A 23,810-nucleotide genomic window follows, 5' to 3' on the forward strand; every position below is an offset into this window, starting at 1 on the left:
GACTTTGGTAATAAAAATATTGCAGGCTAGCCACACTAGGTTTGTCACGACAACCCGTTAGAGCTCACTTGAAATATTTTATGCTGCATCTTATAATGAAGGGGTTAATTTTAGCGGTGCTACTGCTTTGCAGTGTCATCAAGTGTGAGAGGAAGGAGATTGACTTTGACCTTTCGGACGAAACTACTAGGGAAGAAACGACCTTGTATGTCACTCAAAGGGGTCACACAAAAATCAACTCGTATGTAACCAAACCTGGGGTGTCAATATGCAGAGTCCTAGACGGACATGCACTAGTGTGGGAGCGTAAAAGTGGTGAAGAACGCTGCAAGATCTTGTGGACGACCAACTATGAGGATAGTGTAATTGTACACCTATTCACCTTTCATAGACGAAAGGCAGTTCACTTGTACTTTCAAAAAAAGACTTTTGGCTGGGTTAGAATACCTGCCTCCAAATACTATGCCAAAATTCCAACTACGGGCTCCTTGACGGTACAAGGGGAATGATTCAGTCATGATACTCTGGGATTTGTAAAGGATTGTTGTGTATTCTACTGGGGAATATGCAAATCAACATGGTGGAACGTTTTGCTTATGTTACATTTAACGTATAAGAATTCATTTACATGCTAGAGTAATGAAGTATATGCCAGAATACGCATATTCTGCTACTATTGACCATTAGTGCACCAAAACGAGTCGTTGTCGGAAACACCATTTATACTCGTTACAAATTCTTGGACGTCACCACTTGTACTCCAGACCGGTATGGGAGATTTATCAGGCAGAAGCAGACATTTAATATATAAACGAGTTTAAATTCCTTCTTAGGTATGACTAGTTTCTAATTTGCCACTATTGAGAAACCTGTAACGAAATAATGTTGCGGATTACGGTGCTCTTATCCCAGAGACAAGGCCGTAATGACGCAAATAACATGGATTCAAGAATAAAAGTGGAGATTGAAATACGAATTATAGACGTTTAAGTCGATGTTTTGGTGCATTTAGCTTTGCATTGTATATTTGACACACCACACATTTCTTAATGACTATTTAGAAGAAGAGGAATTCTGTTCCTATTCCAAACTCCTAAAAATGCGTTTCAACAAATTTATGTACATTCTCTTTTGTTCTCACTATTTTAATACAGTCGTATTTTCAGTTACACTGGACATTGAAAACCCCAATGACGAATTATTCCACGGAGAAGAGTCGTCCGCAAGAAGGTTTCGATACAGAGATTACATTGCCAATCCTGGAGTCAATGTTGACCGAATAATATACGGCCATACGGCCGTTTGGAGACAGCGAACCGCCCGAGAAAAATGCACAGTTGTATATGCCGCCTGCAAGTTTGGACTACCACAATTGCTACATGTGCATTTAATCGACCAGGAGAACCAAATGAGGAAAGTCTACTACAGAAGGCAACGTGGTATTTTTAAGAGAGTGAGCAAAGTTGTTTATGACTTTTCACTCGACTATTTGAGCAAGAGGGATAGACTGGTGGACAACAGCGTTACATTGTACATTGAAAAAAAGTACCCAAACAACGATATATTCTCCCACAAGAATCTGGTTCTTGACGGAATAAACTCCGTTTTGATTTATCCACAGCCTCGATTTGCACTCAAGACAATTGCGGATAAGATATCAATGCTGTGGGAGGCTTCTTCGGAATCTGAACAGGCCATTAAAGTGGTCGTACTTTTTGTAGATGAGCACCATCACTTTGCCATAATAAATGTCAAAAAGGGGAATTCACGCGATAATAGATTTATGGAGAAACTTAATGATGTTTGGTTCCTCCTTTCCAGAGAGGTTTTCACCAGACACATCAAGGATTTCAAAAAGAAGATATGCGCAGAGAAACACCTTTCTGTGAATTTATTTGAACCTCCAGATGACTTAAACTTTGCGGTCCACCGTAACGTATCGGGATACGGCTTATCCCTCATTTATCAGCCTATTCCAGGGGTGATTATTGAGAAAATAATTGCAGAGGAACAGGTAATATGGGAACGTGCTCCTCAAACTAGATGCTATTCTATACACTTTTTCTCATATCGCGGAACATTAAAGCTCATTGAAATGTCCGTTTTTTCTGACAACACTGAGAAAATGCTCTATTTCAACTGCCAAGATGATTACTACATTCCCATATCTGGGGAAGGATTCCGATGTTTGCTAACAAGAATCAACCGTCCTGGTGCATCCAATATGGATTTGGCATTTGCTATGAGAATATCAGACTTGTATACACCGGCTAACAGGATGAAATTAGATATTGATGAGTCGTTGGAAACTAGCAATGTCCTGTACAGACAGGATTCATTCATGGATATACCATACACTATATTCCTGGCAAAAGACAGCTGTGTAATTTCTGACATCGTCTCAAGTGGATCGGTGATATGGTCCCCTGGTCCAGAGGGGAGGTATTGCATAAGTGCAACACTTTTCTATGATAAGAGGTTCGCAAGATTGGCTGAAATTGTCGTAGTAGGGACATATGGACAAATTGCTATTTTTAGATTGGCACATGGAGCTGGAAACTGGGTAAAAGTGTCGAAATCTGCCTTTTCATTTCATCTGGATGCCTTGTCAGTTCGGCATGCTCCAGAGGTTAGTGAGAATTCAGAAGAGTTGCTGATGCCCTTCAACTTTAGGTCAGATATTAGAACGTTTTTAGATGCTCATATAGAGATTGATTTGTCTCAAGGTATCAATGACCTCTTGTTTTACAGCAGAATTGGTGTATACAAGGGCATTCTCTTTACCCTCTTTAGACCTTATGCAGAGTACTGTCTAAAGAGAGTACAGGATAAAAAGCACTTGATTTGGGAATCACAAAGTGACGACGAAGTATGCCTCATTGGATTTGCATATTCCATTTGCGATTTGAACCTACTCGTCAGGATCATAATATCCAGTAACGGTGAGGATGAAGAAAAGTTTTTGAGGTTTTCCGTTAACGAATGGCACGAAGTTTCAAAGGATGACTTTTATTCTTATTTGGACGCATTGGCAGCTAATCCTGGAGCGGGCGATTCAGACGATGAAGAGACAATGAATTCTGAACTCGCCCTCTACTACCCAAATCTTGCCACGGAGAATACCGTTTCCGAGAACATTAAGGTCGTGAATGATGTGTTTGACGGTGTAAAGTCTTATATAAAACTTGATGTTAGTGACACTCCAAATGACAAGTTCTTCATGATCGATTCCCGTGTCCATCATAGTGTTCCGCTTACAACCCTATTACCAAAGGAGGATTATGCATTGAATCACATTGTAGACGGAGATCAGGTTGTATGGAGAGAGACTGACGACGAAAAGTGTTTATCTATTGACATTTACTACGAGTATAATGCTGCAAAGTTGATAAAACTTAACATTGCGGATAAGGCAGACCGCACAGAAAAGTTGTATTTACAACGTATTGAGGGGATTTGGACACCTGTTAACCGCCAGGATTTTTATAATTTTTTGCCCGTAATTTACTCTAGACGCTGTCCTATTTAGTTGCAGCTTAATTGTATATTTTTGTAATACAAGTTACTAGAGTTTAAGCTTTTCGGTGTTTATACCAAGTTTTGCGAGTTTAGAGGCGAGTAACAATGTTCCATGGTCAAACTGTCCTAGAATATCTCCCAACTGTATGAGATTTGCGAGATCATGCACAAGCTTGTGCAGTTTTACCCAAAAGTCAATGAATGCATCAAGGTCTTGCGCAATGTTTGTGCAGTTGGGGAATGTTTCTTGCACCTGTTCTAGGCTCGTAGCTCCTACAGTTTCGACATTTACCACTGCATCTTCATTTAAAAATTCAGCGCTTGGTCCCATGAAGATAAATTTGAGGACGACACCCATAAATGCAAACTTGTCATAGAATAGTGGCACCTGCGGATTTGTTGGATCAAAGGCACCATTTTCAATCTTTACAAGTCTATTGGTATCAGAAAGCAAGAGATAGGCCAGGCAACCCTCTGTTAGATAATTTATAGATCTTTTTAGGAGTTTAATCACCACGTTGAATGAGGCAATGTCATAGTCTATTTTTCCCTTCCACAAATTGTTATCCAATTGCACTGAAGAGAGCGTGGCAAGTCTTGAAATAAGGTTAACAGTAATGTGGAAGCGTCTGTTTTCTTCTCTCTTGTAATTATATTGCACATCTGGAGAGTATGGTCCCTCTGGAGGCGATTCAAATGTTTCTCCAGTAAAGAGACCAAATTTCATGAGCTCGAGAGCCAAGAGTCCATCCATTCCAAGTTCTGAGCTGGCAAGAGCGCATCCAAATGCGGTGGCACCGCACTCATTTGTAAAGAAACCTAGATTATCCAGTAGCATAAAGTGCAGAATTGCATTCATGACATTGAAATCTGCACCATCCTTGCTGTCTGCGTCCACATCTTGGCTCAGAAGCTGCGAGCCAACATTACCGTGCCATCTTAGGCAAAACTCAAGGGAGACGCCGTCAGCACCTTGTCTCTTTAGTTCCTTGGCCAAATTTGCGGCATTAATGTTCCAGTGTTTAACTGCACAAGTGTTTGGTATCAATATATTTGCTGGTTGTCTGGCAGAGAAGCTGTTCTTTGATAGTGAAACATGTTTTGAAAATCGAATCTGTTTTGTTTTAAAATGTTCGTCCAATTTCAAAACTAGGAGTCCAACAGCTCTACAATGGTACTCTCTCAGGTCCGATAAAAGTTCGCTATATTCAACAGAGTCTGCATTTTGATTGGACTCATCAATCCATTCTCCAAGTGCTAGCGAGAATGGTAACTGTATAGAGACTAGTCCTTCAGAGACTAGATAGTAGACGCTCTTGGGTAGTCTACATCCAACAATTTTATGATAATCTGATGGCAAAAGGTCACGCTTAGTGAGGGAGGTAACATCGCCGTTTAAGGTGAGTACCAGAGGATAGGTAACGAGTGACTTGCCTATACAATATCCGTCCACATATTCATTCAGACGTTCCCTAGCTGGGATCTGGTAAAGGTACTTTATAAGGGGCGCCTGCTTTATGTATTCTATTGCGTTTGCAAATGAGAATGGCTGAGCAAAAAGTGGATAACTCAGACAATGTTCCGTGCCGGCCAAGAGACATGCATCGACCAACTGGTCACGATCCACACCCCAAAGTTGCAGAATTTCCTCCAACTCTATCCATTCAAATACGCTTTTAACCAGATCCATTCCAATGATTACTCTGGGAAGTCCAAATAGTATTGACGAGGGCGGTCCAACGACTGCATCTACGAGACTTTCCTGTACAAAGTAGATGAGCTGACTGGATGCGAAATACGGCGCCCTGATCACTTCTCTTCCTTTTGACTTTAGGTATGCCATGAGAAACTGCACGATTTCCTCTGAGAATTCCTTGTAGATGTTCTGTGAGAATTTGCTCTTTGCGAGGGCCTCTTCTCCCCTCACGTACGATAGCCAGCCGTCGTGCATGGCAAATCCGATCATTTGCGCCGACAAGAGCATGTGTGACTTTGGTTGCATCCCCTGGAAGACGAACAGCGGCTGGATTTCCAGGCTATCCATGAGCTGCAGCTGTTCATCGACCGTTGAGAGAAACGACGGCGGCAGCGAGGCGAAGGCGTCGCTCAATGGGTCATTCAATGCCTTTAGCGACTTGAAAAAGTAGATTGCGTCGATACCTATTCGCATTCCTCTACATACTGACAGATTTCCTACTTTTACGCATTTCTGCTCACGGAGATATGCCTGCAAATGACGGACCCTCATTTCTATATATTACAGGTGTGTATTCAATAATTTTGCGTTCATTCACAGACTGGAAAGCTCCAGAGATTGAATAGACGCCAGAACCTCGAACCCGTTGTGGTGTGAAGCCTTCCAACCGCAATGTGTGCCGCCAAAGGGGCTACTCCGCAAAACTCTCAAGAGTTTTGCATAAATATGGGAATGATGCGAACGTGGTGAGCATGAGTCCCGAGGAACGAGGGATGTGAGCCATGGAATAGCGAACGAGCGACCACAGGCTTTAGCCTGAGGGAGTAATGGTCATCTACTCCCATTCCAGTAGACTCTTTAATGGACTCTTCAGAGGATCCTTTACCAGTAGGTTTCCTCACTGTGCAAGTATGACTGTAAGGAGTACTGAAACAGGTGACCTACCGACGTCAAAGACTAGGTAGTTTATCACTATGGAATGAGTGTAACGAGTGGAATAGCGATGGAGACTCGATGAGCGAAGCGAATAGGAGCCTTGTGAGTGTACTTTAGTAGAGGAGTCTCTGAATTCACAGTTCTCAGTATAGGAGCCTGTATAATCATTGGTAGATGAATGAATTACCATTATGAGATGCCAAACACCGAGCTCATTCTAGATTCTTCAACTAAATCTATGGCATGGACACTCGTTAGCTTCTTTACTAATCAGAGAATGTATCAGCGACCATGGATAACACTATGAAACCTTAAGGATGTGAGCTACTTAAACATGCATCTTGAATGGTGAATAATACTGGAACACTAAACTCCCTAGTAGAGAATGGAGGGGTCTCTCCAGCTTATGGCCAATGATATGGTATATAATGGTGTGAACGACAGGTAAGATCGCAAGATGACAGATGGCACAAGGGAATCCCGGACTTCAGAAAGGCGCCATGTTTATGGCAGGGCTGACTCTGTTGCAGTCTCTCCGTGTGGCTTTAACTGGAGCAAAGTTTGCACTTGACAGATTTAAAATTCCGCAGCAGTATGCCAGTTCGTTCATTAACATGGTCCATAATCTTATGGAGTTGGCAACGTTTACTGGAATGGCTATTGTAAATATTACAGCACTCATTAAAGAACATAATGATGAAGACTCCAAGAAATGTTTCATGCGCCTTGCTGTATTTACTAACATAACACTGTACTCTTCCCTCATTATACTCCTCATTGCATTTACATCAGGAGGAGAACAGGGTAATCTCACCTTCTACTACTGGACCATAGTCTTAGTTTCGTTTGTCTATGGACTTAATGTGGCAGCTGTAATGAATGTTGGAGGTGCAGATGCCGCCTTTTTCAATGTAGGAATTCCTCTTTCCGGTATTCAGGTTTGCATTTACTATTACGTCTTCACTAAGTTGGCTGAGAGATATAAGTGGTCGAACGTTAGTTACTGGATTATATACTGGCAGCTTATCATAGCAATAGTTATATCATTCATCTCTGCCATAGTATGGATTGTTTATCCTGCTGCTGCCTATGGGCATGGTGGAGGCAATGGTACTGGTAATGAACCTGCCCCTGCTGTTGCATCTCCGATTCTTATGGGAATGGTTGGAATGGGTGGTATTTATGCCTTCTATCCTGCCATAGCTCCTTACAAACTGACTGATGTTGGCACTGGTTACACTATTGACCTGGTTGTTTTGTTCGTTAGTGCTGTTCCTGGTATTATCATCGCCATCTTATGCGATCGTGGAAAGGGTCCAAATCAAGAATGGAGTAGTGCCCAATGGTGGCATGTTACTTGGATTCTGGCAATTCCACATCTTACTGCCATGATCTTGTGTTTGTGCACACTTCATTATCCGGGTGGTAGACTAGCTAGTTCTATAAAAAGTAGTGGTTTAAAGGTTGGAGTTATTACTGTTACCTTAAAGTTTTGTGAGGAATCTCTCAAGGCAGTTTCATATGCAGGAGGTGGTGCATATAAGAGCCCAATTCCAGCCGTTAATGCCTTCTTATCCCAAGGTTTAATGATCATCTTGGCCTTTACTGGAGATGGATACCTAAAGACCTACTCTAAATATGAGCATGATCGGAGTAAGTGGCCTACCAAAGACTTTGGGTTCTGGAAGTCCTTAGGATACTGGACCGGGAGTGGAATGAAGGTGGCATGTAAGAGCGTTAAATCATCCTTTACCACCAATGTTAGATGCAAAGTTTTAGGTAAATCAGAGGCCTTACTCATTGTCTATGAAGATCAGGAATTTTAATGAATGACTACTAGGAGGCTCTTTGAAGAAACTCACCCATCCTTGGACATTCGTCCATGCATTAATAAGTCTAGTGGAGAGCCTAATAGGAATACTACTGAGGACACCACCTGGAGATTCTCCAATGATAAAGAGTTATGCTCATGCTGTTTGTCAGTTGTCTGATAGAGACAGTTGGCCTACTTCACGTTATGGATTTTGGAGTTCTTGGGGATATTGGTGTAAATGTGGTTGTCGTGGTCTTTACACTAGTCTTCCTAAACTTTTAACCTTTGATATGAGGACTACTTTGACTCTTAAGGATGATCATTTGTTTATTTTAGTTACTTGTGATTTGCCCCCTGAAGAATAGTTTGTTGATACGTAATGTAGTTTTTTTTATTATTTCTTAAATTACACTATACTCTGCCAGTAGGCAGTATAGACTCTCCCATGGATGACAGTGTTCCATACTGCCAGACGGTGAACTAGTCTTGTGAGAGAGGATGAATGAATGATTGTCTAGGGAGTGAATAGGTAAGGAGACTCTTATGGATCTCAGAGTTTTGAATGAGCATACTCTCTTTGAACATGGAGGATGACTTCTGAGAACACATTTCATTTGGATGTAAGCAAAAGATGTGAAGGTGGAGCATGTAACTGTGATAGTACTGGCAAGTTTATCGCCAAAAAGGTTGATAGCCCAGAATCTGTAAGGGGTTTTGTTGCCCTTGTCCACGAACTCACAGGAGATACATTCACTCTCAAGAGATACATGCGCAATGGTGAGCAACTAGCTACTAAATATGATATTCCTGGTGTTAAGAGTGTTGCCGTTTATTACTGGGAAAAGGATGAAACTTATGATAAACCACTTCTCCTAGAAGTAACACTTGGAGTCGGCGGTAAGAAGTACTACTACAGATACAGTGAATGTGAGCCAAGAGTAACAAATCAAAAAATTTGGCAGCACATTACAAGTCTTACGCTTCAGGTCATGCTTGATGATAGAAACTGTGGTAGAAATGGAGCTATTGTCTTTAACTTACAGAATCCTACGTCAGGTAATATTACAGGTAGTGCTAACTCCCACTGTACAAGAGAAACCAGAAAGATAAAACTTGATGGCTTAAAACTGCTTGCTGGTAGTGAGTATGTTACCACAACTTACAGTGTTAATGGTAAGGAGACTAAGATTTCCAGAGTAACTTTGAATGATAAGTCTACTGGTATACCCCCAATTACTGAGGCAATTGAGAAAATAATACTATATTCATACATATCAAGTCCAAAAGTTCCTCTTATGATTGAATTTAAACAAAGAGGTGGAAGAAATTCTAAATTTTATACAACTAAGGATAGTAGCGGTACAAACTGGGAAGAAACTGGCGACGGTGGAAATGCATTCTATGATAGTTATGGATATACTCCACTACCTACCCTTTCCGAAAAGCTCGATGAGGTATTATGCAAACGATACAGCTATGTTACCTTGAATCTCACCAAAAATTATTCTGAGACTCATGCCAGTGGTGGTAGTAGTGATAAGAAATATTGTTGTAGCGAACATAAGGATAAGGGTAAAATCTCTGTTGCTAAAGGATATATCATGGTAGATGGTAGGCAAAAGATTTCATACTATCAACATAATAACAATGGATACAGTCTGGGCGGTATCTATTACAAGGATGGTAATGATAATAGGAAGAGAATAGTCTTGAGCACACAAAACTTCCCCATTAAAGGTTCTCTCACCGTCTCTGCCTTCTACTGTACAGGAGATATTCCAGTGCTTATTTATGTAGACTCGTCTCAATATGATGTTAAGGGATGGTTTAAGAAAAACAAGGATGATAATCAACCGTGGACCAAACTCATCGGTGTACTTCCTAGTGTCACACCTGCTAGCACCCAAGATTGTCCAAGTTGGAATAAACTCGTGAATGCACTAAGGAGTGCCGGATGTTATAACTATTCAACATGTGCCGCTGGTACTACTCAACTTCCTGGAGAAAAAGGTTCCGCTGATTCTATTATTCCTGGACCTCAATATCCTGTTGGCTCACCAAGCCTAGCTGCTCCTGAAGATCATCCTGAAGCTACCCATACTGATCCTAAAACTGCTCGTATGGAAGCCCCAGGCCCTCCTGATGATTCTCCTGGAAACTCTACTCGTGATATAGGTATCTTTGGAACTCTCGCTACTGCTATATCCGGATTAGTTGGCTTCGCCGGATATAGATTCTATAAGAGTCATAGAGGAGACCCTTGGGTTAGACAAATCTAGGAGTCTATGGACTCTCCCAGAGATACTCCAGTAGGGAAACTAGCTTGTGTACTGAGTAGTTGGTCTAATGGAAGAACTCTCAAAACATGTACCATTATAACAAGACGAGTAATACTGTAAGCAAAGAGTTAAGGTGAGAGACTCCCTAGCATTCCAGTATACCAATAAGAGAGGAGTCTAGAGGGGAGTGTCCTACTATACAGCGGTGCTAAAAATAGTACTCACTCTCCTAATTATACTCCAGTCAGGATTAAGGAAGAAATTTGCAGTTTCAGTCACTCCGGTAGCAGCTAGTGGAGTTAAAACAGAAGCCGCCGTTTTTGTCCCGGAAGAAGTTTGTTGATTTATTACAGGGGCACTTTCCGGAATTTCATTAATTATTTCCACAATTGTAGGATCCTCAGACGGATTAGGTGGTGAAATATCCTTTCCTTCCTTTTCCCAAATAGCGCCCTTCCTATAAGATTTCTTCCACCATGTGCCTTTAGTGGAACGTTCATCATCTTCCGGAGGTATGTAAATAATAAGAGGAGATCCATTTTTGCCAGGGTGAAAGTATACATACAAGTATTCTATTCCTTTTGGAAGGGTAATACCTGTCTGAGGAGTATTTCCAATAACAAATGAAGAAGCAGAAAAATGACCCTCTTCCGCAATATACTGTTTGTAAAAACTATACTGCGTGTATTCTCGTTGTTTTCCAACTTCAATTTGGGCTTCACAAATGGAACAATTATATTTATAGTCCCTAGAGAGTTCTATTCTATGAGTTTTATTCCTCTTGCATCTCTGTTTAAGGAGGTTAGTTGCAAGTGTGGTAGAATTTATTGAATTATTTCTTTCCCAATCATTTATAGATCTATACGTATAATATATATCTTTATCTCCAAATTGAATTATCAATGGAGCTCCAAGACCATCAGATCTCTCCTCAAGAAAAAAGTATACAGCTACATTTTGATACCTATCCAAATCAGTATTAAAACCGGTAAGATCAGTATCATTCTGTTTAATTTTTCCAATGTTAAGATTGTTCTCGGATCGGTGAATTACCTTGTAGAAATGACCTATATCACTTGGGTAACTATTATCAACTAGGACTTTTTTTCCATCTTCTACGTAGTAATGTTGTCCATATGAATCATTAGTGGTCAACGTTTTATCTTTAGATATGTCTATGGCTATACCATCCACATGACTCATTCTATATTACTCTGCCATCTTTTCTACATCTTACATCCTATATTATCCTCCACAAGTTCCCCTCTATCCCTACCCATCATTATGTACCTCTCTCTTACTCTTCAATGTCTCAACTGGTGTGAGCAGAGAGGTCAGTAGGAATGTGGAGTAAGTATGAAAAAGACAATACGCAATAGGTGTGACAAAAGACTATAGGTCTACTCCACTTTCAGGAACTCTAGATCCTCTACAGAAACCAATGCATGTTCAGAATATGGAAGGCGATTGACGTAATAATACTACTACTTATTATGATTCTACCAGCGGTAAGGCCATTACTGTCACAAGATGTCATACTAATGAAGGATCCGACTTCATAAAGTGCTAGACATGTACACTAAATTTAATGAGAAATTAGTGAAACTCCTCCAGGTTCTCCACAAGATCCGAGAGCATAGGATCGTCAAAGAACGCATTTAGAGAAACATCTTCTGTTAGTCCCTTTCTTTTGCGGGTTTTTAGTAGGAATTCCCTGGCAAGGTGTGGCACAGGTGCAGGTTCTAGTGGCTTTAGGACAATTGACTTGTCCAAAGGATCTCCAGGTACAATGTTCCAGTGATCAAACATTGTGAGACAAAACGCCTGTCCACTTGTGTATATTCTTAAATCAGTTTCAAATCCAAAAGAGTCAATTGCGGGTAAATAGGCATGCACTGTATAAAATGGAGTTCCAGGTTTTGGCATATCTCTGAGTACATGTCCTCTTCTGCGTGCCAATAAAGTGTATATTGAAGACACACAGTCTGCTGGACAGTGAATTTCTGAGAAGACAATCGGTTCCATTAGCCTAGGGGTTGCAAGAAGGAATGAAGCATATGTAACACGCCTTGCCGTAGGAATGAGTTGGCCAGGTGTTCTCATGCTCATTTCATCTGCTATATCCGCACCTAAAAGCTTGAACTTTACATTTCTGATTGGCTCTTCGATAAGAGGTCCTTCTCTGCACGCCCATGAAAAACCTTGTATTATGGAATGCTTGATGCCATCCAGTTTTACCTTGTCCACGTCCGATGGTAGCGTGTCGTTTAACAAAATGTTTGGACCATTCCCATCTGGACCGAATGCCCATATTGAGCGTGATGCTAAAACATCCCAATTGTATACCTTTGAAAAATGACTAGACAACTGAGATTGTGTCCATGATGGATCAATGAGGCCCTCATCTATGCTTGAGGCTATACCAGTTTCCAATGGCTCTGCGATCATATAGAGTTTATTTTTTCCATTAGCAGTTTCTGAAAAACACTTCACAGCGCTAGTTTCCATGATTGTCTCTGTAAATCTAACGACAGGGTCGGATACTTTAATTTCCAAATCTCCATAGAGCCTTCTTAGGTCATGAAGAATGCAGTCTAGGTAAAGTTCTCCGGTTCCTAGGATTATATGCTCACCACTTTCTTCGACTCTCAACTTGGAGGATGGGTAGCTCTTTTCAATCTTCCTAAGCCCTTCCACCATTTTTGGTAGCTCTGAAGGGTTAAGAGGTTCACAAGAAACCTTGAATACAGGGTCAGTAATATTTAAATATCGTTTTATGGAGAATATTTCTGCAATAGAGTCATCAACATCCGTGATAGTGCATGTTTTGTGTGAGCACAAATCAATACCGGAAATGAGGACCCAGTTACCAGCTGGAACTGATGAGACCTGTACTCTATAACGAGCTTCAGATATCCACAGTGATTCAACCTTGCGTGTTAAGACGTCTTCATCGTCATCAAGGGTATAAGATTCACCGAGAATCTTTATAGGATCTCCTTTTTTTATGGTACCGGAAATTACACGTCCAAAAAGATCAAAACTTGAACCATTCAACCTGTAATAATTCTTGCTTACAAATACCATTAGTTGCCCATTAGGATCACAGTTTATCATGTCCTCATAGAGAGTCGTATTAACGTCCCCAGTGTATAGAGTAGACACTCTAGCATGCGCAAATTTCAGAGGTGAGGGAATGTTTGAAACAATAATTTCTACAAAAGCACTAGCATCGCTAAATAACGCCGCACAAACTTTGCGGAGTATACGTTTCGTGCTCATCTTGTAATCGTCAGCCTTGAGAGATATTCCAAATTCACTCAAAACATCCTGTAATTCACTTCTTTCATCAGATGCTACATGTGAGATCAATTTATAAATTGGTTCCAGAATAAATGCGACAAATGAACGCTTTAATGTGACCTCTTCTTCACCAGATTCCACGACTTCATGTTTTACAAATTTGCGATTAAATGGATTATAAAACATATTCCCCCAAAGCTTTTTAGCAAATGAGTCTATATTACTGCTACTATAAAGTTTTGCAAATGACTTGAGCGTAAAAAATATTCCAAACATTGTAGAAGCGAATGCTACATTATTCGATAGTGGAGATAAAACAACGGGTTGTTTATTGAGTAATTTACATGTTGATGCTATGTAATCGTTGGCCTCGTAAATGGTATGCCTGATCTTATGATATGCATCTGAAGGAGGTAGTTTTAGCTCCAAAACTAAACGGTCAATACAGTTGATCACCAAAATGAATGGAATATTGTCGTGAATACAAAGTCGCAATATATTCTCAGTTGTACTTTCTAGTCCCATTAAAACATCAACCACAACTACACACCCGTCAGAAACACTGAGGGCGTGCACAAATTCGTCCATAAAATTGACATGACCAGGTGTATCGAATATGTTGAATAAATACGACTTGTGCTTTGGATTATCATTTTCGGCATAATTTTGATCACTGCATACGTCTACATCTTCGTAAAGATCATTTTGGAAGACAAGAGATATAGGAGTCGATTTAATTGTAAGAGCTCTCGCCTGTTCATCAAGACGGGAGTCAGTATACCTCGTAAACTCCGGTGCCTTCCTTGTGAATTTATCAGCCTCCATAAACCTGCTATATTCTATTAGACGGTCTACCAAGGTTGTTTTTCCATGATGCAACGTTCCAGCTATGCAAATGTTCCTTATAAACTCCGGCTGGTTCATCAACGAGGTCATGAACTGGAATGTGAATCGGTTTTTAGGCAGGGATTCCTCCAGAATATCAAAGTTCTTTGCGGTAATATCGCTATCTAGGCGATGGATCGTGCTTACCCTATCAATATGAGTCTCTTCAGCCTGTACAATCGGTACGTTTATAGTTTGTGTATCTTCTTCCTGGATGAATACTTCTGCATCCTTATAGACCTCATCCTCAGCTGCAGAGTCGTCATAAGTTACGATATCGTCTCTGGTTATTCTGGTTACCGGAGTTTCAGGCCCAGTCTTTACCTCTACGTCGCTAGCGGCGTCACTGAGGTCGGAATCCAGTCCACCCTCAAAATCCTCATCTAATCCTGGACCTATGTAGTTCCCAAACTCATCGTACAAATTTTGGTCCATCGTTTAATGGAGATTCCAATAAATTTGTTTTGATTCCTTTTCCATTCCCCACAGCACTGTTCATTTAGTCGGAATTTCTGGCACATTTCCTCATTTCGCTCCACAAATCTCTTTACATTCATTGAATAAAGCCTTGTACCGGTTACAGCCTCGCTTGAGGGACTCCATGGCCTCTTTAGGGTCCCTTTACTTTTTCCGCGCCATGCCTCCTTTTCAGCGCAGAATTTTCTCCTCTCCCCAGCAACTAGCACCAGGGCCTCTAAATTCGCTTGGCCAGGCCTAGGGTCGTAGGCCGATCGCCCAGTTCCTTGCCCTCAGTCCCTGTCCACAGTTTGTCGCTTGTTATCACCTACATTTCATATCCATTACACATTTCTCGCTTGGTTCCAGCGGCAGAGCTCTTGGGTACACACCCGTGAGATGGCCGAGTCCGTTGGAGGGTCTCCGCGGTCAGTCCTAAAATGTTCGTTTGTACACACTTTAGCATGAATGGACTTTTATCGCATATTTTCCTCTTTCTTTATGTCTATATTCGGATTGTGGCTCCTGTGAATTACGAAAAGTGCGATTTGACGGTGGATTCCGCAATTTGCATAAACAACACGGAGAAGATCATACTTCCGAACGCTCGACGGCCAGGTTTGTTTGTTATTCACATTAGAAACTGCTGAACCCATCTACTTGCCCATTTTGTTGTAAGAATAAAGAGTCTGGACATTCTACACATTTTGTTGCACGGGCAACGGCTGTCTGATGTACCACATGCCATAGATACTACATTGAGTATACAGGAAGGATCCTATACATGACCTTTGACGAATCTGAGCCGGTGGATAGCAGCGGATTAGGCAACCATGGAGTAGGACAGGTTTCTGGCCATTCCGGCTTTGGTGGAATGGGAACATCGGCCTATTTTAGAAAGAACTTTGTACACATCAAGTCCAATGAGCTCTTTGGGACGAATGAGTTTAGTTACCTCTTTTTCATATACCTACTTATGGATGAAGTATCGCATCAGAATAGCCTCAAATACGACCAGTTTTGTCCCATTATACAAAAGGTTCGTCGACGTTTATTTACATGGCATAAGTCACACAATTTTAGGGATACAAGACAGAGTTTGTCAACGAAGCTACTCCCCAAATTTCCATAAATCCCAAGAACGGTCAAATAAAAGTTGCACTTTCAGTAGAGGGAAACAAGACTATTGGTGAGCATACTATCCTCACAACATCTGACTATAGAAATAACATCAAATAGTCGCTTACAAAGACATAACTGGTACCATTTGGCTGTAGTTCGGGAGCGCAACAATATTTTGCTCTACGTTGACGGTATGTTGTTCGTGCTAGGAGTATAGATGCTACAGGAATATTGGACTGTACATACAACTCAAAGGCTTTAACTAGACATAATAATCTACCTCTATACATTGGAAGTGTACCGTTTGCTCCTACATGCGATCTTCCTATACTTTTGGATGAGCTATCAGTTTTTGCATATGTAAGCTCAGTTTTGTCAAATGGCAAATTTTTAGGCCGTTGGAGCAGATGAAATTCAGGCAGAAGCATCAATTGCCCTGGGTGGAATAGAATCCTCCTATGTTATAATAGGATGTACCAACTGCAGGTATGTTTATATGGAAGAATATTTTACCCGGCTAATTTTATAAATGCGATAAGGGGAGTCTATTATTTTGGTAGTTGAAATAAAGAGTATCTGTTTAGACTTGTATGAGGAATTCTACATTGGATATTCTCAAACGAATAGCGGAGAAAATGTGAGATGATACAAAGATCTTTATTTGGGATTATGCAGACGGAATTATGAAAAGGTTTTAAAAGGCATATATGTGGTAGGTCCTCAAAGATCTCAGGAAATTACTACATGTATAATATACAAGATGCTCGGATGGGGTCTGCATGGTTGTCTATTCATCTTCCTTCTGCATAGGGTCAGCATCTCAAGGAAGAATAAAGGACAAGTGGCTCTATCAAAAATTTAAACTCTTACTGACAGACTTTGGGAGTATGAGGGTATTTGTTATACTCTTTCTGTTGTATATACTTAGAGAATCCACCTGCAAAGATTCCCAAACTTCACAACGAACAGTGCCTGATCCACAAAAGGCTCCTAATATACAAGAAAATACTTCAGCTAAACAACCTCTTGTCGCACCTAAACAAGTAGATAAAGATACGATTGATCTTGAGGATGTTACCGATCCTCGCTACAGTGTACTAGACGTCGACATTGCTGGAGCGCCTGCAAGGGTTTACATAGTGAATCCTGGAGAAAGTATTAAAAAAGTTATTTATGGAAAGAAAGACTTATGGAAAGGTATGCCAGCGTTTTCAGGAGCTCAAGGTGTGCAGGCATACGATGAAAAATGTTTCTACTGCATCACATTCCTAAAGAATGGTAAGCCAAACCTTGTCATGGTTAAGGTGGACGATATTTCTAGACCACATAGACAATATTTCAAGTACAAGAGTAAAACTGGATGTTTTGGTAGAGGTGGACCAGGTTGGAAAAAGTCAACATTCAATTATGTAGATGAAACTAGTGCCCTGAAAGTAGGTTCTGATACACCAAACAAGCTCACTCTGGACATTTCCTCTCCAAAAGAAGATGATGAAAAGTATAAGCTTGTAAAGGAAGATCGGGATGGTGTCACTACCCACTTCTTTGCCACTAAACAAGGCTATTCCATAGAAAAAGTTGTGGATGGCGGTAAAGAAATATGCGTATTAGATGAAGGATCCACATCTTTCCTTTGTACAGTGTACTCCAAGGGTTCCAGTAAACTTTTAAGAGTAGATGCAGAGAAGGGCTATGCCATTATATTTGGCTGGTATGAAAAGTATAGTGGCACATGGACTGACATAAAAGAGAGGGAGTTCCACGACAAACTTGGAAAATAAACTGGCTACACAAGGGACATTTTTGGCTTTAATAAACGCAATTTTGTGGACGACACAAATAAATATCGCATTCCAGACTCCCCTTTATTATCCATCATAATTTACCTGTAAACATCCATTACAGCAAGGAAGAAGCAATGGCATCATGTCCAGAGGGCTACCACCTCTGCAACAAGTTTGAGCTTTACACTGGTGAGTTGGTTTTGGGAGAATGAAAAATGGCTACAGGAGGTTACAAGGTCGCTAGAAAGCTCTCTTTGCCGTCGAATGAGATCATGGCTTCTGCGGCGGCGGAGCCTTCCAACGGAATCGGACTTTGCTGCGCAAACTTGCAATATAATGCAGACTTGTAATTTAGATTAACGACTTACGTTGTATTCCTACTATACAGATTATCGGTGAGGGATTTCCTCCTCTAGAAGATCAAAGTCCGAGGTCTTCCTTGAGATTCTTGAGCTTCTATGGGCAAAATGTGTGAGTCCATTCATACTTACATCCACAATTTCGAGTGTATTCTCAAGCTCGGCATTGGATATTGAGCTTATAATTGCCTCGGCGAGGTCCACTTTCTCCTTGACCTGATTGACTTCCACAGCGTCGAATACGAGGCTTGTCTTGCAGGCCTTGGCAGCCTCACTGAGCTCGGGATCTACATGTCAGTATATACACACTCGGTTTATTGTCATAAAAATTCCAAAGTGCACACTTGGCCGGTATCGGCCGAGTAGCGGATGGACCTCCATCTCGACGAATACGAGGCTGTACCCTTGACCATAAAGAGATGATACAATGAGAATTAACATGGCAAACTTACATTTGGACAGGGGCGTCGGAGTCATGATTAAAATAAAGTGTGGCGTCAGAGGGCGGGGTGAGGCCCAGATTTAATAAACTGCGCTTAATGACACCAGGGCGGTTTCTAAGGTCGTTGACATTTCTGATCCTTTTACAATGCCACGGAATCTCGGCGTTTAGAGCTGCTTTAAGGCCACTTTTTATCGCACATCGCAACATACACATCGCCAGGCCATCGGAGCGTCACAGAACCGGAAATGACGCGTCAATACATGGCAACATGCCCACATATGATGGAATAAGCCAAAACGGGGTGTACAGAACGGCCCACTTGGGGGCTGGCGGCTACAACAGCGTAAGTCTGGTTTGGAATCTCACGAAAATACGCAGAAGGACGAGTACCACAAGCGAGTAGACGATTATCTCATTAGGAACAGGACCATATTCCTCTCTGGAGAGCTGGACGATGCTCTGTCGTATAGAATCGTGACGTCAATTCTGCGCATAAATGAAGACGATCCGGAGAAACCCATCAAGTTTTACATTAATTCCCCGGGAGGTTCAGTCTCTGCAGGTGTGTATAATGGATGAGATTTATCCATTCTCCCTTTTATAGACGTGCATGCTCACATTAAACCTTTAGGTTTGGCGATTTATGACCTGCTCAAGACGTTGAAAATGCCAGTGGAGACTGTTTGTTTGGGCCAGGCGGCGTCAATGGGAGCGTTTCTGCTGGCTTCTGGAACCAAGGGGATGCGGTTTGCCATGCCAAATTCAAGAATCATGATCCACCAGCCACTTGGTAAGAATGTCTCAACCCATTAAAACACTCAGGGGGAGCACACGGTCAAGCTACAGACATTGAGATTCAGGCAAATGAGATACTGCAAACTCGAGAGATTCTAAATGGACTCCTCGCAAGCTTTACGGGAAAGACAGTCAATGAGATTGAAAAGGACTGTGACAGGGACTATTACATGCGACCGACCGAGGCTATCAAATACGGACTCATTGATAGAGTTGTTGAACCCTTTAGCAACTAGACGCGCTAGATGAGAAGCATAAAAATAGCACAAATTAGACCTTAATGCACTATTTAACTAGGAGAAACCTAGGTGCTAATGTCGAGTCTCCTGCTTGGACTAAACTGGGAGCATTCAACCTTGATGGAGAGGATACCATTGTCATAAGCGGCAATGGCGGTGCTATCGAGGGCATTGTTTGGGAGCTTGAATCTCCTGTAAAAGTAGCCAACCTTTCTCTCCCTAATGTGGATGTCGAGGTTCTCACCAAACTTTTCGTAAAGCTCATCCTTTGGACGTGGACCTAAACACGAGTGAATGATAATGAATAGACATACCGCAAATTTTGATTTCTCCATCGCCAATGTGGACCTCAATGTCGGCGGCTGGGAAACCTGGAAGTTCCATCAAGATAACCAAGGTGTTGGTGTCAGCATCAAAAAAGGTATCGACCGTTGGGAAGAAGGTGACTGGGTACTCCAACTCCTTTGGAGGTGGAATTTCCAAAATGTTGTTTGGTGGAACAGTTGTGCTTGGCTTATAAATCACACTTGGTTTCTCATTCTGCAAAATTGATGTATAAGGAAGAACTGCACTAGCAACGGGCTCATACAAAAGCTCGCTGGAATGAACCACGTTCGCCAAATAGACTAACTCTAGACCTAAAACTTACATAGTCATGTTGTTTGATTGGCAAGCCAGTAGCCTCGTCAATGACGACTTCGTTTTCGCTATTATTACACCTCAAAATGCAATCCATTTTACCGAATTTATATGTGCGAAAAGTAAGAAACCACTTGCAACTTAAAAGCGCTGAAATTTATGTTTAGTGATTGCACATTCCATCGTGATGCACAGCACGCACACTGCACCATCGTTACAGAAGCACCCTGTCGTTTTGCATTCAAGAAGAGAGGAGGAAGAGAAGTTTTCCCAGTAAATTGAGACTTTGAGAGCGAAACAACCGCAAATATCGCCTAGGAAGCCCCGTTTACGCTCTGTGCATCTTCCTTCATGACCCAGAGGTGCCGTTCCGAGGCTGATTCCATCATTCCCGTACACCTACGTGTTCTTCTTGACCAAAATTGTCCTATTTTGTGTGCACATTTGACTCTGGTACTAGAAAATCCACTATCTTTACTATTCCTCACCACGCAGCGTTGATTCTTTCAAGGAATGACGCGTTTCCCAAAGATGTGTGCCATTCACAGTCCATAGGACAGGATAATGGACAAATTGTGTTACTATAAAGCGATAGCATCGAAAACTTGAATAGAGAAGCCGCGATTCCCTAAAACGCCTTGGCGAGTTCATCTGAATGTTGATGTGAAAATATCAAAGGTGCAAAAGTTGAAGCTGCACGTATTAGAGTAATGATTGTTTATACAGAGTAACCCAAAGGGAGCTTTGGTGACCTACGGGGGCCTAAGGAAGAGTAGATTCTCTGGTAGTATTTCAGTAGACCAACTACTCAGTACCCAAGGGTCTCTAAAATTCTTAAAGAGCTTATAAAGTTTCCACCCGGCGAGACCAGCTGCGCCAGATCCACCAAAAACAGAAGGTATGATATATCCAGCTATACTAGTAGGAGCAAGTCCCAAAACACGTTGAGGAGATTCAGGAGGTGGAGGAGTATCATCATTTTGGAGACCAGTAGCAAGTTGTTCAGGAGGAGCTGATTGAGTAGGAGTAAGAGAAGTAGGAAGAGTAATAAGAGTAGAGAGATATTCAGAAGATCCTTTAGCTTGATCAGGAGTAGCATGTCCATGTTGAGAAGTAGCTTGTTCTCCAGAAACAGTTTGAGTATCAACAGCTATAGCAGATCTACCAGTAGATTGACTAGCACCTTGTTGAGTAAGAGTACCAGTATCTCCAGATTGATGATCAGCTTGGTCGGCAGATCTAGAAGTAGTAGGAACAGCAACAGTTTGAGAAAGAGCTTCATCAGCTTTAGCAGCAGGAACAGGAGCACCTTGTACTTGAGTTTGAGCAGTAGATAGAACAGCAGCTCTAGCATTACCATTACAAACGACAACTAGAGCATTTCCAGGTAGACCATCAGAACAATTACCAGGAGTAACAGTATCTTCAGAGCCTTTATCATCTCGCCCCCGTCCTTGCTCTCTAGAACTTCCAGATTGAACAACTTCACTACTACCACCAGGGCTTCTACTACCTGAAGAAGATAGAGAGGCAGCAGGAAGAGGTTGTTTAGTACCTTTAGGAGATGTTCCCAACTTGGTACATTTTAGCCCATCAAGTACAGCTGTACCAACAGTACTATCCAATCTAGCTACAACAGATTTATCTAGCACTGAACCAACAGCTTTAGTCACAACATTCCGCATTTCTTTACCAATGTCCTCTACAGATTTACTAATAACAGCAACAGGAGGAGCATCAACATCACCTTTACCAGGTTCAGCATCATCTTCACCAGATGAACTAGCAGGTCCTCTACCTGCTTCTTCAACCTTAGCTTCAGGATCTTTACCAGCTTTAATAGAAAGAGGACCAGTTCCAAGAGTATCAGTAGTAGAGGGAGGTTGAGCAGCAGTTTGTTGTGGAGATTCAGAACCAGCACTAGATTGAGCTTTTTGAAATGACTCTTCTTTCTTTTCCTCTTCCTCTTCTTTTTGGGATCTTGATCCTTGTACTTCATAAGTACGTCCTGATGATTGTTGTTCTGGCTCTTCAGGACAGTCTACAAAATCACTGTCACCATGTTTGAGTACCCCCGTAAGTGCTTTCCATTGTTGACAGCTGAGCTGTTTGTTATCTATCTTATCTTTATCAACACCACTGAGTTTAGCGGATACTTCTGTCCATTTCCCATTGTCATCACTACCTCTCTGAAACCACCCAGTAACGGGATTTTTGGTTCCAGTAGATTTTACATATATAAGCTCTGGATTCTTGTCAGAATGAATGGCGTATATATCTACAGTGCCAGTTATGGGAAACTTTAGTCCACCGGTAGTAGTTATACGTCTTCTATACTTTTCATCATTACTTACATCATCTTTATAGAATTTAATTCCCACTAGTTGTCCGCCAGTAATTGAGTACTTGGTATATCCCACTTTTCTATTACCATCTCTTATGATCTCCCCTTTATCGACGACAATTTTTGTGCCAGTCTTTCTATGCTCTTCACAACAATATGACTGACCTGTTGATAGACTCTTGCTGAGATCCAAGGTGACTGCATTGTTGTTGTAACAATTGAGATTTTCTAATTCTTTCTCAAGTTTCTCAGCATCTATCGCTTGCTCAATCCACTCATTACCACCACTATCCTTATAATAGGTAGTTTTAGTATCAATGGTAATTCCCACCAAGAGAGCCTTACCAGGTGTCCGACCGCTACCACTCTTATCATCCTTCCAGTAATAGGCTTCAACTAATGTGACATCCTTTCCTCCCTTAATTCTGCTAATAGAACTATTATTATCATCCCATATTTCCATAAGATGGAATAGTTGAGTTCCTCCTGCCTGCAGAGCATGTTCATACTTGAAAAAGTTCTGAGTAGGTCCACTGGTTAGTTTGACTTGAATAATCCTACCTCCGGTAGAATTTCCTGTATAGGTCTCAGGAGTACCATCACTAGTTGGCTTTTGTGAGAGCTTAATGGTTACTTCTCCATCTTTTGCCATTATTATTACTAGAGTTCTCAGAGAAAGTCCCTACTCCACCACTCATCCTCCATGTTCAGATAGAGTACTTCTTTCAAAACTCTGAGATACATAAGAGTATTAATGCGACCAAAGGGAGCAGACCGGTACCTTAGTTACTCCCTACTCATCCATACATTCATCATCCCTCACAAGACTAGCTCACTGGGTAGAGTATCCACAGAATAACAAGATGAACAGGTATCAATAGAGTCGCTAGGAGTACTTTATGATCTATATGGATGATCCGATGGAGTATAATGAGTCAACGTAGTCCTCATATCAAGGGTCAAAAGTTTAGGAAGACTAGTATAGAGACCACGACAACCACATTTACACCAGTATCCCCAAGAACTCCAAAACCCATAACGTGAAGTAGGCCAAGAATCTCTATCAGACAACTGACAAACAGTATGAGTCTCTTCCTCAGTAGTCTTGCCAGACTCTCCACTAGACTCTTACTCAGGGACGAATGTCCAAGGATGAGTGAGTGGTCTAGTAGCCCATTTAACATGACAGATCCCTA

At 41.4% G+C, this 23,810-nt stretch overlaps 14 protein-coding genes across 14 annotated transcripts; 8 read left to right on the forward strand and 6 right to left on the reverse strand.

Annotated features, from left to right (window-relative positions):
* Positions 1-95: 95 nt before the first annotated feature.
* Positions 96-509, forward strand: BEWA_004210 (signal peptide-containing protein; the record flags this gene model as incomplete). Its single annotated transcript, XM_004830622.1, has 1 exon — positions 96-509. The coding sequence occupies one exon, from the start codon at positions 96-98 to the stop codon at positions 507-509; it is 414 nt and encodes a 137-aa protein (XP_004830679.1).
* A 590-nt stretch (positions 510-1,099) lies between these two features.
* Positions 1,100-3,529, forward strand: BEWA_004220 (hypothetical protein; the record flags this gene model as incomplete). Its single annotated transcript, XM_004830623.1, has 1 exon — positions 1,100-3,529. The coding sequence occupies one exon, from the start codon at positions 1,100-1,102 to the stop codon at positions 3,527-3,529; it is 2,430 nt and encodes an 809-aa protein (XP_004830680.1).
* Positions 3,530-3,565: 36 nt separating this feature from the next.
* On the reverse strand, positions 3,566-5,767 carry BEWA_004230 (hypothetical protein; the record flags this gene model as incomplete). Its single annotated transcript, XM_004830624.1, has 1 exon — positions 3,566-5,767. The coding sequence occupies one exon, from the start codon at positions 5,765-5,767 to the stop codon at positions 3,566-3,568; it is 2,202 nt and encodes a 733-aa protein (XP_004830681.1).
* An 848-nt stretch (positions 5,768-6,615) lies between these two features.
* BEWA_004240 (hypothetical protein) lies at positions 6,616-7,977 on the forward strand (the record flags this gene model as incomplete). Its single annotated transcript, XM_004830625.1, has 1 exon — positions 6,616-7,977. The coding sequence occupies one exon, from the start codon at positions 6,616-6,618 to the stop codon at positions 7,975-7,977; it is 1,362 nt and encodes a 453-aa protein (XP_004830682.1).
* Positions 7,978-8,554: 577 nt separating this feature from the next.
* BEWA_004250 (hypothetical protein) lies at positions 8,555-10,243 on the forward strand (the record flags this gene model as incomplete). The annotated part of the gene is made up of 1 exon (XM_004830626.1): positions 8,555-10,243. The coding sequence occupies one exon, from the start codon at positions 8,555-8,557 to the stop codon at positions 10,241-10,243; it is 1,689 nt and encodes a 562-aa protein (XP_004830683.1).
* A 195-nt stretch (positions 10,244-10,438) lies between these two features.
* BEWA_004260 (hypothetical protein) lies at positions 10,439-11,446 on the reverse strand (the record flags this gene model as incomplete). Its single annotated transcript, XM_004830627.1, has 1 exon — positions 10,439-11,446. The coding sequence occupies one exon, from the start codon at positions 11,444-11,446 to the stop codon at positions 10,439-10,441; it is 1,008 nt and encodes a 335-aa protein (XP_004830684.1).
* A 393-nt stretch (positions 11,447-11,839) lies between these two features.
* On the reverse strand, positions 11,840-14,866 carry BEWA_004270 (U5 small nuclear ribonucleoprotein, putative; the record flags this gene model as incomplete). The annotated part of the gene is made up of 1 exon (XM_004830628.1): positions 11,840-14,866. One exon carries the CDS (start codon positions 14,864-14,866, stop codon positions 11,840-11,842), a length of 3,027 nt encoding a protein of 1,008 aa, XP_004830685.1.
* Positions 14,867-15,351: 485 nt separating this feature from the next.
* Positions 15,352-16,538, forward strand: BEWA_004280 (hypothetical protein; the record flags this gene model as incomplete). Its single annotated transcript, XM_004830629.1, has 6 exons — positions 15,352-15,505; positions 15,658-15,926; positions 15,971-16,076; positions 16,111-16,200; positions 16,236-16,369; positions 16,404-16,538. The coding sequence occupies 6 exons, from the start codon at positions 15,352-15,354 to the stop codon at positions 16,536-16,538; spliced, it is 888 nt and encodes a 295-aa protein (XP_004830686.1).
* Positions 16,539-16,788: 250 nt separating this feature from the next.
* BEWA_004290 (hypothetical protein) lies at positions 16,789-17,790 on the forward strand (the record flags this gene model as incomplete). Its single annotated transcript, XM_004830630.1, has 1 exon — positions 16,789-17,790. One exon carries the CDS (start codon positions 16,789-16,791, stop codon positions 17,788-17,790), a length of 1,002 nt encoding a protein of 333 aa, XP_004830687.1.
* Positions 17,791-17,927: 137 nt separating this feature from the next.
* BEWA_004300 (hypothetical protein) lies at positions 17,928-18,143 on the forward strand (the record flags this gene model as incomplete). The annotated part of the gene is made up of 2 exons (XM_004830631.1): positions 17,928-17,982; positions 18,019-18,143. 2 exons carry the CDS (start codon positions 17,928-17,930, stop codon positions 18,141-18,143), a joined length of 180 nt encoding a protein of 59 aa, XP_004830688.1.
* A 39-nt stretch (positions 18,144-18,182) lies between these two features.
* On the reverse strand, positions 18,183-18,533 carry BEWA_004310 (hypothetical protein; the record flags this gene model as incomplete). Its single annotated transcript, XM_004830632.1, has 2 exons — positions 18,183-18,439; positions 18,497-18,533. The coding sequence occupies 2 exons, from the start codon at positions 18,531-18,533 to the stop codon at positions 18,183-18,185; spliced, it is 294 nt and encodes a 97-aa protein (XP_004830689.1).
* A 332-nt stretch (positions 18,534-18,865) lies between these two features.
* On the forward strand, positions 18,866-19,628 carry BEWA_004320 (hypothetical protein; the record flags this gene model as incomplete). Its single annotated transcript, XM_004830633.1, has 4 exons — positions 18,866-18,940; positions 18,976-19,159; positions 19,229-19,387; positions 19,420-19,628. The coding sequence occupies 4 exons, from the start codon at positions 18,866-18,868 to the stop codon at positions 19,626-19,628; spliced, it is 627 nt and encodes a 208-aa protein (XP_004830690.1).
* A 20-nt stretch (positions 19,629-19,648) lies between these two features.
* BEWA_004330 (small heat shock protein, putative) lies at positions 19,649-20,900 on the reverse strand. Its single transcript, XM_004830634.1, has 3 exons — positions 20,281-20,900; positions 19,946-20,171; positions 19,649-19,911 (listed from the first exon to the last, which is right to left on the reverse strand). Exons 1-3 carry the CDS (start codon positions 20,365-20,367, stop codon positions 19,697-19,699), a joined length of 528 nt encoding a protein of 175 aa, XP_004830691.1. The 5' UTR covers positions 20,368-20,900; the 3' UTR covers positions 19,649-19,696.
* Positions 20,901-21,022: 122 nt separating this feature from the next.
* BEWA_004340 (hypothetical protein) lies at positions 21,023-23,266 on the reverse strand (the record flags this gene model as incomplete). The annotated part of the gene is made up of 1 exon (XM_004830635.1): positions 21,023-23,266. The coding sequence occupies one exon, from the start codon at positions 23,264-23,266 to the stop codon at positions 21,023-21,025; it is 2,244 nt and encodes a 747-aa protein (XP_004830692.1).
* Between the last annotated feature and the right edge of the window lie 544 nt (positions 23,267-23,810).

This window comes from Theileria equi, chromosome 3 (genome assembly GCF_000342415.1).
Source record: "Theileria equi strain WA chromosome 3, complete sequence".
NCBI lineage: Eukaryota > Apicomplexa > Aconoidasida > Piroplasmida > Theileriidae > Theileria > Theileria equi.

Excerpts from the sequence above, each read along its gene's own strand:
- BEWA_004330 (XM_004830634.1), bottom strand. The coding sequence starts at position 20,367 with ATGGATTGCATTTTGAGGTGTAATAATAGCGAAAACGAAGTCGTCATT. Across the intron at positions 20,172-20,280 it reads CAATCAAACAACATGACTAT|AATGAGAAACCAAGTGTGAT; the intron begins GTAAGTTTTAGG and ends TCAATTTTGCAG. Across the intron at positions 19,912-19,945 it reads TGGAGAAATCAAAATTTGCG|GTCCACGTCCAAAGGATGAG; the intron begins GTATGTCTATTC and ends ACTCGTGTTTAG.